This window comes from Botryllus schlosseri, chromosome 4, assembly GCF_051294905.1.
Source record: "Botryllus schlosseri isolate E-star chromosome 4, Bs_hap1, whole genome shotgun sequence".
NCBI lineage: Eukaryota > Metazoa > Chordata > Ascidiacea > Stolidobranchia > Styelidae > Botryllus > Botryllus schlosseri.
Window position 1 is genome coordinate 19,892,771 of NC_137239.1, and position 13,418 is coordinate 19,906,188.

General features: G+C 41.6%; 3 protein-coding genes across 3 annotated transcripts in view; 2 read left to right on the forward strand and 1 right to left on the reverse strand.

The window, feature by feature from the left end:
• Positions 1–938: 938 nt before the first annotated feature.
• On the forward strand, positions 939–2,358 carry LOC145437316 (uncharacterized). The gene has a single exon (XM_080314517.1). The coding sequence runs from the start codon at positions 1,067–1,069 to the stop codon at positions 1,436–1,438; it is 372 nt and encodes a 123-aa protein (XP_080170643.1). The 5' UTR covers positions 939–1,066; the 3' UTR covers positions 1,439–2,358.
• A 29-nt stretch (positions 2,359–2,387) lies between these two features.
• Positions 2,388–3,829, forward strand: LOC145437315 (alcohol dehydrogenase class-3-like). Its single transcript, XM_080314516.1, has one exon. The coding sequence runs from the start codon at positions 2,427–2,429 to the stop codon at positions 3,561–3,563; it is 1,137 nt and encodes a 378-aa protein (XP_080170642.1). The 5' UTR covers positions 2,388–2,426; the 3' UTR covers positions 3,564–3,829.
• Positions 3,830–4,582: 753 nt separating this feature from the next.
• LOC145437313 (uncharacterized) overlaps positions 4,583–13,418 on the reverse strand; it is a 43,424-nt gene continuing 34,588 nt past the window's right edge. The window contains exons 10-14 of the mRNA XM_080314511.1: positions 11,454–11,534; positions 11,221–11,397; positions 10,977–11,160; positions 8,670–8,748; positions 4,583–5,202 (exon numbers count right to left, since the gene is read on the reverse strand). Of these exons, the coding sequence (XP_080170637.1) occupies positions 5,142–5,202; positions 8,670–8,748; positions 10,977–11,160; positions 11,221–11,397; positions 11,454–11,534 (582 nt within the window). The 3' untranslated portion in view covers positions 4,583–5,141. The remainder of the gene's footprint in view (positions 5,203–8,669; positions 8,749–10,976; positions 11,161–11,220; positions 11,398–11,453; positions 11,535–13,418) is intronic.

Sequence of the window (13,418 nt, forward strand, 5' to 3'; positions counted from 1 at the left end):
CCGCTACCTAAATTATATTCACCGATACTTTCGTGAAATAATACTGGTCACTCCATATCCACTATGCGCGTAGCGCGAGGAATATTATGGGCTTTTATGAAAATTAAAAGTTGATCCTCCGTGAAAACAGTCCCGAGATTCCTCAGGCTATCTTCCTGATTGGAGGACTAAACTACTTCTACTTGACAAACTGAAAATAGCGCAAAGTAAGTAAGTAAGTAGATCACAAAATATTACGAAGTAGAAGTAAAAAAATAAGATCGACTTGAGTAAGTACCAGAAGTAGAGGAAAGCTACTTGCGTACTTCGAACAAGTAGAAGTACTTCGTTACTGACCCCCTCTGGTTATGAGTTGGATGCACTGAGCTATGCAATCATAGTATAGTATGGATAACTATAACCTAGGGCTACCATACGTCCTCTTTCAAGAGGATTTGTCATCTTTTTTGACAATTTTGGTTAAATATAGGGTAAAATTCGACTGAGATACAGTAAATCAGCACTGAAGAAACGCTTCAGCGGCTATTCCAGGAGCGGAGCCGGAAAGTTGGCCTTTTTTTAGTCAACCAACGAAGAATTTCTGGAGCCGAGTCGGCAATATTCCCCCCCCCTTTTTTTAGTCAACCAACCACAAAGTCGGGAAAAATTTACCATTTCCCCGGTTTTTACTCCAGTATTGTAAGTCTGAAAATTTTGAAAAAGTGTCAAAACTTCACAAGATTGCAAATAGATAGATGTATTATGACAAAACGACTTGGAGTAGTCTTGGAAATTAGACACCCACGTAGGCCCAGAGACAATATAAAGAAGACGCATGTAGTGCAAAGTTCTACTTACACTGCGTGATTGTAAAGTAACATAGTAAGAAAACAAAAATGCTCTGGACCACTGAGCTATTGCCAGTGATTGAGCGCTCCACTGCACAATTGCGCAACAAGCCACAACAGTTGTTAATAATAGATCGATAAAAGCTTGGCGTTGCAGAAACTCAATGATTGTCTTATCGGTTGTGTAAATTGACATATCCACGTGTCCGATAAAAGGTACTGAGACAGAGCAATCGACAATGGGCAAGCCTGCAAAGAGGACGGTCGACGTGACGAAGAGCTCCGTATATAGGAACTACCAAAAGCTTCTCAAAAAGGAAGGCCTTGAGACAGCGCCGGCTTCTAAAAAACGAAGTTTCGACGCGAAGAGGGAACGCACTAATCGCTTGCTGAAAACGCACGAGAAGTCCAAGTCTCGAGGAAATAAAAGCAAAGAACAGAAAGAAAGCAGAGAGGAGCGCGAAAAAGCTCGCGCCGAGAAGCAAAAAATGAAAAGAGACCGCCAAAAGAGAATCAACAAGCGCACTAAGAAAGGCCAACCAGTGATGAAGGATCGAGTCGAACTGATGTTGGAGAAAATTATGAAAAACAAAGACACGTACCAAGGTTGAGGTCGTGTGCTATACCAAAGGCAGACGGTGCCTTGGTACATATCCTGCCGTTTATGGTAAGACTGTGCCCATAGAAAGAATAAGGAGTTGGTTATGAGCTTACGACTGTCCAGAGTGGAATTGGTGGCAAACGTCACGCGCAACTTTTCATTCAATTCTTTAATTATTCTATGGAAGAAACCCTTCTGTCACGCGCAACTTATTGACGAAAACAACCACTGATTCCAGTCTGGACGACTGTAGGTATAATTAATTGAAACTGCTACAAGTGGAGAAATTATCCACCTATCCCAGTACAGTTAGAAGTTGCTCTCTATTGGCATGAGGCATTTGACTATTGGGAACCGGAAGGGATGCTCCTTTTATAAAACTTGCTTGTTTGTTCAGCTTGCTATTAATTCTCATGATTGCTCAACAGGAACACATGTTGCGCTTCTAGTTAGCATACATATAAATCTGCATGTTGGAGTGTGTGAATTTATGGCATCTTGAAATTACTTGACTGCTGATAAGTCCTAGCACACTGCACACCGAAGATTCTACTGACTAGGCCTACACCGAGGTGTGATGCAGAAAACCTTGGCACGCCAAATATATTACGGTAAACATACCGGGATTCCAACCCGTCGTACATGCTAGCATGCAATTTCGTCTGCATCTTTTTGGGTGCATGAAAATTAGACATTTTCAAATCACATTACTCCTAGGTCCTTGTGCAATACTAGACATGGAAAAGGCATATCGATGTAGGATCTCGACTTATAGGCAACGCATTTTCCCTGATCACCAGTAGTATCAATTGAACGCAATGCATTATTTTGAACGTAACCTGCCATCCAGTTGATGTTAGTTTGAATTGCATTTACCGCCAGTTTTCAAACGCTTTTCTTGGATAATAACCACATTATATTGACAAACGATTTCATGCGTACAATCTTTTGAACGGGACAGGTGTTCTATTATTCAGTATATCAAACAATTAATAATCATGTCAGATTCTACTGTTGGCAAAACCATCTCTTGCAAAGCGGCAGTGGCTTGGGAAGCCGGAAAACCTCTCACCATCGAAACGATCGAAGTAGCCCCGCCACGTGCTCACGAAGTTCGCCTCAAGGTCCTTGCAACTGGTGTATGCCACACTGACGCTTACACCCTCGGTGGCACCGACCCAGAAGCCGGATTCCCTGTAGTCCTCGGACACGAAGGCGCTGGTATTGTTGAAAGTGTTGGAGAAGGTGTGGTCGATTTCGCACCGGGAGATCATGTGATTCCTCTCTACGTACCGCAGTGTAAAGATTGCAAGTTCTGCCGAAATCCAAAGACAAATCTGTGCCAAAAGGTGAGGTCGACTCAAGGCAAAGGTCTCATGCCCGATGGAACAACCAGGTTTAAATGCAAGGGGAAAGATCTGTTACACTACATGGGCACCTCTACGTTCAGTGAATTTACGGTGGTTGCCGATATATCCTTGTGCAAAGTGGATAAAAAAGCGCCTTTGGATAAAGTGTGTCTGTTGGGATGTGGAATTTCGACAGGATACGGTGCTGCTCTCAATACTGCTGGTGTCGAAAAGGGGTCAGTCTGCGCAGTGTGGGGGTTAGGTGCTGTGGGTCTTGCCACTGTAATGGGGTGTAAAGTAGCCGGTGCTTCAAGAATCATTGGTGTTGACATTAACGAAAGCAAATTCGAAGTAGCAAAGCAATTTGGAGCTACTGAATGCATCAACCCCAAAAATTTCACTGACCCAATCCAAAACGTGATTGTATCTCTCACTGACGGTGGATGTGACTACACATTTGAATGCATCGGCAATATCCACACCATGCGTGCCGCGCTGGAAGCTTGTCACAAAGGCTGGGGTGTGTCCACTATTATCGGTGTCGCTGGCGCGGGACAGGAAATATCGACCAGGCCGTTTCAGTTGGTCACCGGCAGAGTTTGGAAGGGCACGGCGTTCGGTGGGTGGAAGAGTGTGGAAAGTGTTCCGAAACTCGTCCAAGAGTACATGGCTGGTACGCTGAAGGTCGACGAGTTTGTCACCCACACCATGTCGCTTGAGAGGATCAACGAGTCGTTTGATTTGATGCACAAAGGTGAAAGCCTACGTGCTGTAATCAGCTTCTAGACTTCGTCGGGCTCCCGTGGATCAATTTTTGTTTGCCTCGATCATACCTATTACAATTATTAGTTTAGTTTGTGCCACCGAAGATGTTCCGTGTCGTGCCAATCAAGCAAGTGTCATACAAAATAGCGTTTGTGGATATAGTAACACACACAAAGATCGTATCTATTACAATTTTGTGTATGCCATCTAACATATGTCGTACCAATCAAGCAAAGCATTATACAAAATAGTTCATCGATTTTGATTATATGAACGAACACCACATAGTACGGTCGGTTCTCTTGTTTTGGGGCCTACGGCATCAGTCTTTATCATGTAGACTTTCAGGGCATGGTAAATGTAACAGTTAGACGTTATGATGTTACAATAGCAGTTGTGGTAAAACTTGAGGGCTGCCGATATTATTATATCGCTATTTCTTCAGAACCGGACAAATGATTTCGCGGGCTGTTTGAATTTGTCCAGTTAACAATAGAATGGATTTGAGAGTAAGTTCAGCCCATATGAGGAATTAGAAAGTGCCGTGTTGAAACACCAGAAAGAAAACTGCGTCCAGCTATAAAGATGGACTAGCGAACGTTTGGTGCAGTAAGATGACGAACCACTCGGCGAAATTAGCATGAAATCAGACACCCACCTTGATCCACCAGTCTCTGCTCAGAAATAGGCTGCCGCCAAGAAATATATCTCGCTGTACCTCGGAGCGGTTTTGAAATTTTGCCGAGTAATCTCATTTTCTTTCGGAACTTTCACCGCTGTCTTTCTAATTCTTCACATGAGGCGAACATACTCGTTGCAATCCATCTTGTAGTTTTAGCACCGCTCCCTGAAACTAATACTTATACCTCAAAACCCCAGTATACAAAATCCTGATTTAGGCTACATGGATGAACCCTTTTCACATCTACTGTAAGAATTGTCACATTCTATAAGCTGAGATTGGTTAAAGCATCTTCCTCTGGCAGCTACCAACGGCATAAACTTACTAGTGTAAAGAACAGGCAACGACAGAAACTCAATGATGATATGCACGATATGTTACACTTGAAGCAATGAAGAACGCCAAGTACTCTGTTGGCAACTGAAATTCACTGCTGCAGAGCAAAATTAGAAAAACGTGTCAAAGCAGCCGTAGTACCCGTAGCACGATAGAGTATTAATTAATTAAACGTCGTAAATAGTGAAACAAAATCCAATACCGCCCCGACAGTTTGCTAATTGCAGAAGCATTAGAGATCATATCCGCCGAACGCAATAATTCCTTGTGATTGTCAACACTTGGCAAATGATTGCTGGCATAAAACACGAGACACCTTTGCTCTAACGACGGTGTCACTGTTATAGCACCTTTACAGCTACATTGATCCGATTGACACGCAGGGCAATCATCAGGGCTCAGCTACCATGTCCGCAGTTCCCAGGCATGTGTCCCAATACCTGAAGCCCAACGTCGTGGAGCCGGTGAATTCTCACTCAATAGAACTTTACGTCTATTCGAAAATGCGGTGTAGACCCATCTTGCGGGTTCAAAAACACGGATATACTCTTGCCAGGATTTTCATCAACCAATTTTCGCATTCATTCAGCAACGTCGATTTCCTGTCTTGAATTCGAACCTGTGGTTCCGCCAGTGCCATTCCTGACAATAGGCACAAAAATGATTTCAGAATTTACTTTCAGAATCGGGGCCTGTTTTACTGAGGCGGTCAAAGTAATCAGCGTTGTTACTTGAGAAGAAGCTGTAGTAACGCCGTAAATATATACTCGGTTACAAAACATATGTAGTGACATATGGAAATACAAAATGAAAGGTCTGAATAGTACCAGTGCAAGTAGATTCAGAAAATAAATTTTGTCGATGGGTCGCACGCTTTTTGCAGTTAACCGAAGCCGGCTACTATCAAAATCGCAAGAGGCGTGTTCGCGACTATCGTAAAATGACCAGGGTTGTAATGACTCGAGTCATGTCGAGTCGAGTCATCAGAAAATCGTGACTCTAGTCGAGTCATTTATTCAAAATACGGAAATGACTCGACTCGAGTCATTCTGTTTATTGACTCGAGTCATTGCGCATGAATCGAACCAAGTCATTGACTCGAGACTCAGACGGCCAACACCGACATTTCATTGTAATTCCGAAGCCAACACACTATTGGGATTTCGTCTGTTGGTACTGGTACTTGACAATGCGACCATAAACTGCTAAAAGTGGGGAAAATTGGTATATTATAAATGAGAACCATTAGATATCACCAAACAGAGTTATAAAAAGTGGGTTTACCAAGACTTCAACTGGAAACTGAGCAGTCAACCTCAACACGATGACTTGGACTCGGACTCGAGTCATAATTCCATGACTCGGACTCAGCACTCTGCTCGCTGACTTGGACTCGGACTTGACTCGGTGGTGAACTGAAATGACTCGAGTCAAAACTATAAAAGTGAGATTTACTTGTGACTCGGAGCCATGTGACTTGGTTACAACCCTGATAATGACCAATGACTCTTAAAATAGAGGCAAATTTCGAATCATATCCACTCCAGTCACCTTGATACACGCATACTTGACAATTAACTGGTAACTCATTGCAAAACTACTTTCTACCATTCAAATTGTATAAATTAAGTAATTCTGTTCAAGTAGAAGTGTAAGTAGTCTAAAACGTCTTGATTATTCAAAACTTCATGCCAGTGACGATATGTTTTGTGATACGATTGTTGAAATGAAATGAAATGTTCTTTCCAATTCTCTACTAGTTGTTGACAAAGGTCAGTCGAAAATATTCTGGTTTATTTAAATATGAATATATTATTCAATAGTGGGTAAACCATGGGTAATTTTCGGAATTAGTCATATATTTATATAAATATATTATCCAGGAGACTTATTGTGAACTTGCAAGGCCTACAGCAAATTAGATTAACCTGACCGCGAACTGTGGAGCATTGATGACTAAAATATCAGTTCCAACGCATTGGTGTAGCCACGGATCAGTCACATTATTGGTAGATCGTCATATATGACCATAAAGTAGAATATTTCGTAGCAGATTTACTTGCTTTATTTCTTTTAATATTGGTGCCCTCTCCTGAAAATAAAAAATACGACCACTTTACAAAATTGAGTCTAACTATGTTTGCAAGTATGAGAGAATGTGTCATCCAACATGCGACTTTGCGTCTGCACTCGCAGAAACATCGTGAGCAATGAAACCTATGCAGTCTAGGGTTGTTCAAAAATAGCCTTTTCCCCCAGGATTCCAGCCATTCACTGATTAAATTGTCAGGTCACCGTAAAAAACGCTGCACACCAAATTTGGTTCAATTCTAACAAGTATACGACTCTGCAGATCCAATTAAAATTTTTATTTCATTAGGGAAAATTTAAAAAAAAATCCAATTTTTTCTGTCAACGCCATGAAATTGTTGAGCTGTCTTCAAAGATGATTCAAAATAAATTTGACTCAATTCCAACTAGTAGCAGCGGAGTTATTTGAGTTTTTTTGTTGATAATCCTTGGATTATCCTTGATTATTACTTGCGTAATATCATTTTACTCATGAAAATGTTGTGGAATCAGTCCATATATTGCTTTCTATTTTGAGAAAATTGAAAATTCAGAACGTAAGTATTCGACTTCCAACACTGTTTACGTTGAAGTAGTTTAAAGACTTTCAAAATTTGGAAAAAGGTAAAAATACTGCGTTGTAATGTCTCATTCTGTAGATTATTGATAAAAAACATGAATGAGCTTGCAAAAAGCCCACAGAAATGCCGTTAAGATTTTGTGCTAAGCGTTTGAAAGTAGTAGCCGAAAAGTGGGCATGATAGCGACCATAGAATGGCGCGGAGACTAGCTATCACAAAATCAGGGCTCTTGATTGGCTGGCCGGCTATGCTTTAATGATCACGAAGGCAGCGGTTTGTTGATTAGGTGGTAAAGGAGTCTGCTAATGGCGGTGATTCTGTGAGCGCATTGTAGGTTAGTTGGCGGATAATGATTTAAGATTCATTCAGGCCTTGTGTCTTGAAATACATCACGAACAAACAACAGCTGTTTCACGAAAACTCCGAAAGATTGAATGGTTTATTGTGAAGGAAACTCTACGTGCCTTGTTTTCATCGAGGGAGAGCAAAGAAACACGCGGCGGAATATTGCAAAGGCAATTATGCAAGTGGCGAACAAACCTTTTGCTTCAGAAGCGATCCAACATCATAGAATACAAATATCAATCTTAGTATTGACAATGTACTTTTTCTGATCGTATTGGGCGGTAGGTATATAATTGGAAGTTTTCAATGCTCCGGGGGTTGGGTGAATCGGTTGTTTATGCTTGTCACTTATCAGTTCTTACGGCAAAATGAATTCTGCCATAAGTGTTGTTGAAGTCTTCAACGATGCAGCAGAAAAAGACGTAATGCTAAGCACACACTTTGGTGGAATAACTAGCCAAAAGACAGTTAACTTGTAGCTTAGCATGTCCTGAATGAGTCTAAAATCATAAACCGGCTGCATCACTGCCAATGCTTGAATGAAATCTGACCTGACAGGGGTATGAAAAAGAGCTAAAACACATTGAAGCCGTGCGGAAGTTACACTTCTTCAGATGTCCAATGTAAGCAATCTGTTCGGCCCATATAACATCTTCTGGGCATACAGGATTGTGCCCAACATCCATCTCGCATGGTGTGCTACACCAGTTTGGCGACGACTATTAAACTTTACCTAACCCGGAAAAACAGGAGTAGCCTACTGGCGTAATCGCAAGCATATATGACCGACTATTTCTCGGATATATCTTTAGTTCTACTGGTGCACATGTGCACAAACGCTTTGCACAAAATCTTTAACGGCTTTTCTGTGGGCTTTTTGCAAGCTCATTCAATATAATCTATAGAATGAGACATTACAATGCAGCATTTTTAACATTTTCCAAATGACAAAAGCCATGGACTTGTCTAATAAACTATGGGACGCTTATTTGGCAGTTAAAAATAGTTTTCAAATATATGGGGAGTTTGTGAATCATACCATTGACTGTAACTATTGTCATCATATTTAGTCTGTAGTGTAGTGTTCTATGTGTAGTCCATTCATGAGTTTACCTGCAGCAGAGGGATGATGATTTCTTTCTCTGAAATCTGGTGTCAATTATCTGCCAGGCACCAGTCTCTCCATTCCCATCTGAAGATAAAACGAAAGTATGGTGTCAATAAAATATACGGGACTTTATCAGCGTTATTCTTCTTATTTCCATATCAATGCTTTTCAACCGCGTATTCCATAATTTTCAAAGGATATACCACTTTGATGGAGTATGTGTCGATGTCAGAATATTGCTGTCATAATTGCTGATAGGATTTGAGTCCTTTCTGCATCTTATGCAATCCCCGCATTCACTGTGCGATTGGGGTTTTAGTTCCACTATGATGGGGTATAATGTAATCATTCTGGGCCTCGTTCGAACAATTCTTGGATGAATGGGATACTACAGAGAAGTGGAGAAATTTTTTTTAGTATGCTAGCTGTACAATGTGTGCGTACATAGCACGTTTTGTAGGCCTACCTATGGCAGTTCCGATGTCAAAACATGAAATCCAATGATACAATCAATTCATGTTACCCGTGCAATGACTTCATGGCCGAACCTTTCAGACCAAATCCAAACTTTATGTGCTACGCTAAAACCTAAATCCATTGCAATTCGTGTCGGTGGTGTTGTATACTTTCACAGGGAGTCGATAATAAATTGCAACTGTGGCTATTTATATTTTACAATAATACGACCTGCCGACGTGGGCCTACCATAAATCGACATCAAATGCACTTCAGTCGGCGTTTAATTCACCCCATTTTCAAGGGCATGCGACGTATGACACTGTCTGAATACATGGTTACTTCAGCATTAACTTCCAATTATTATATATTCAAAATAATTTCCGTTGCTTATGGACGTGTGTTGTCATAACCAGGGGTTATTTCAGCAATACAGGTATTATATAATCGAAATTATTTTCGTTGCTGTTGGCCATAGGTTGTTATAGCCGGGGGGAAAATGCGGCCGTTTCCCCTCCCATTTTCGATTTGTACATTGTGAATCCATACGTGTCACTTGCTCACTACAATTATCTAAATAGCTCAGTAGCCCTCCTCAAATTACTCCTATGGCCCACTCTTTGAGAACCCCTATCCTAGTCTCATGTCATATGACTTGGTTCGAGTCATGCACAATGACTCGAGTCAAGTCGAGTCATCAAAAAATCACGACTTGAGATGGATTCAAGTCGAGTCATTACAACCCTGGTCTTGTATTCAAGAAATATTTTTATACGACAAAATCACTGAGAGTAGTTGACGACATACTGCAATACTGCATTGCTCGACCTTTCCTACATTCTCGCCAATTTTATCCATAAATAAGTCATCATGCGCCATCGAGGGATTCGAAAAATCGTCCCCCCATTAGCAGCTCACCAAGGAGATGCGTGCACGATCGGCGTTTGCATCAACTCGACCTGGGCATTAGTATCCCGGAAACGTCGATTGCCATGCATTAGCGAGGAGAATAGTGCATCGTTGAATCAGTGTTAGTGAATATGAGACACCCAAGATAAGGTCAAAACATAATTATGATCTGAATCAATGCATTTAGATACATCTGCGACGCCTAGGGTCATATGATGTGGAGACCCCACCCCAGTACAAGACGAGTGATTCCAAAAAAATACGTACGTTGAATTATTGAAACACTGGCACCCAGGGTTGTAATGACTCGAGTCATGACTCGGCTCGAGTCACGATTTTCTGATGACTCGACTTGACTCGGGTCATTTTTCCAAAATATGGAAATGACTCGACTCGAGTCAATCTGTGTATTGACTCGACTTGGACCCGAGTCATTGCGCATGACTCGAGCCAAGTCATTGACTCGAGACTCAGACGGCCAAGACCGACAGTTCATTGTAATTCCAAACTAACACACTAATGGGATTTCGTCTGTTGGTACTGGTACTTGAAAATGCGACCAGAAAATGCTGAAAGTGGGGAAAATTGGTATATTATAACATCGAACCATTCGATATCACCAAATAGAGTTATAAAAGAGGGATTTTAACATGACTTTTAACAGAAACTGAGCAGTCAACACAATGACTTGGACTCGACTCGAGTCATAATACTGTGATTCGGACTCGACCCTCTTTTCGCTGACTTGGACTCGGACTTGACTCAGCGGTGAATTGAAAATGACTCGACTTGACTCGAGTCAAAACTATGAAATTGAGATTGACTAGTGACTCGGTGCCTTGTGACTTGGTTACAACCCTGCTGGCACCGAACCAGACCAAGTAAGTAAAAATTCACACTCAACTTGGTAGCATCAACTGCATGCACAATTCATTGACCTGACTTACAGTGCATAACTTCCAACTCAGTGCACAGCTGACTGGAAATCTCTTCAATTTCTTTCAGAACATATTCACTCAACCTGGGCTTTTCATCATCCAATATCAGGGTTAGCTTCTTTGAATGGGCGACGAGAAGAGTTATGTCATTTAGCGATGCAGGATAGCACAACCGGCATCTGATATATCCGATCTAGGGCGGCAGAAGAACTTCAAGATATGCAAGTGTGAAGATAAAAGCACTAAATATTACTTCCTTCCGTCGAAAATTTTCAATCATTGACCGAATGTCCTCCGCTTGATACACAATGGAGATCCAGTGAACACTGACATGGATACCACAACCAGAAATGCCATTCACATGTCTTGAAAGTACATTGTATTCACCAATTGCAACATTGCCATTCACAGCAATATTCAGAAATTCGACCTGGGACAAAAATGGATTCAACTATCAATAAGTCGATGATCAAATCAAGGACCAACTTGATATTTCTTTACAAAAGCTTCAATGAGCGACCAATCAATGCTTGTCTCTTCCACGCAATCATACAATAGTTCTTTTATCTAAACAGAATTTACGTTTTATCAGGCTAGCTTTCACAATAAATACACATGTTAATGCTTCAAAACAGGTTGTTCATATCAACTATGAGCAACTTGTAATGTGATGTCATAATAAGCTATCCCTATCATAGGCGCCGAACGCTAATTTTCGTTAGGCATGCGAGTTCGATGACGTCACAGAGGAATGACGTCATGATCCGACGGAATTGATAATTAGGGATAATATAGCATCAATTCATGAGGGTTGAGTGCCTGCATAAATGCCGATTATGCAATATCTTCGTGTTAACAAACTTGCGCGTATGATAAGCTAGTCAACGAGTCCGGAAGTGCTGTCAATTAGCGAGTCCCTGATCGCTAGCGAACAATTGAATACGCCGCTTATCAACGCGTATTACGTAACCTCGGCGACGATTTGAGCAAGGCAAAATGTCAGAGTTGTTATGGAATCTGTTCTATAATGGCACCGATTTCAGGTTGTTAAAACCTTTCTCGTCTTTTACAACTCAAGCCTTGACAGTTGACACACATGTTCTGATGGTTATGTTTAGGTATTAGCGGAATTCACTTACGCATGCACGGCGCACTCACAATCGCACATGTCTGCGGACATTCGATGTCATTCAGGTCAGCGATGTCGCTCTTTAATTACAATCGCTAACCAACAAACACCTAACGGCATTGTCACCAAGCCATCGAAAGATTGGAGCTAACGCATGCTAGGCTCGAGAGATGGGAGCCAACGCATGCTCGGCTCTAGACGCGATAGTTGGCCAGCGATGATATCTTTCGTACCAGGCCTGTTGCAGATGCGATTGTGTAGGCAAGCGATAATATTGTGTGCGCCAATGCAGATGCGATAGTGCTACTGCTGATTTGATTGTTCATCATGCTCAAGCGAGTGAAACTAGGCTTGTAGGAGACGCGATAAAGCAGGCAAGCGTCGCAGGCGATGATTGCCGAGCGCACGGCAATCAATGACACAATTTCGCGATCATGTCAGCGGGAGATCGCGTCGCGTTACATTGTGCAGGATGTGCAGTAGGGTTGTTCAGATTTGGGCAATTTTTTGGAAACTTGTTTTGCGTAATTCCAAATGATAGTTTAGTGCATAAAAACACTTCTAAAACCGATTTTGGTCATTTTCATCGCGGTCTTCCCTGCGCGCAAAGCCCCCAAAGACCCACGGGTCAATTCTCCTTACTAGCGACGATTCACCATTGCTGGTTTGTAGCTTTTGTGAAGTTTGCGGTAGAAAACGGCCGAGTAGAGCTGGGAAATATCAGGTTGAATTATCTTTTTGACAATTGAACATACCTACATTCCTATACATGCCAAATGTGTTTCACCTTCCTGTATTTGGTATAGGTAGCCGGGTGGTAGGCCTATGTATGAAATGAACGAATACAGGCATTTCCAGCCGGTTTCAACTCTGTAAATGTTAATCAAAGACATATTGTATATGAATGTAATTTCACCTTTATAGTAGCTTCAATTCACCTAATCCGCATCAGGTTTGCAGTATCTAATACGTCTGAAAGAAAGTTGACACCCCCCCCTCCCCCACCACCTCCGAACACAAAAACTCAGACCTGTCCTGTCCAAGACGTTGTCACAGTAGCGAATACGGCCAGAATGCAAATGTCAAAAGCTCACGACACTAGGCTTCTTCTCAAATGATCATGACAGGTAAGTCTAAATGGGGGTCCTGATCCTCAACTACCAATGCATTCTGTCTGAAAACGTTCCCGGTGTTCTTACGGAAACAGAAACAATCTCAATACATATTAGTCATTGTCGTCACCCACTATGGTATGTGCTTACAACTGAGTTAACATAAGAAATCTGGCACAGACTATGTTTCTGAAACTTGATGAATTTATT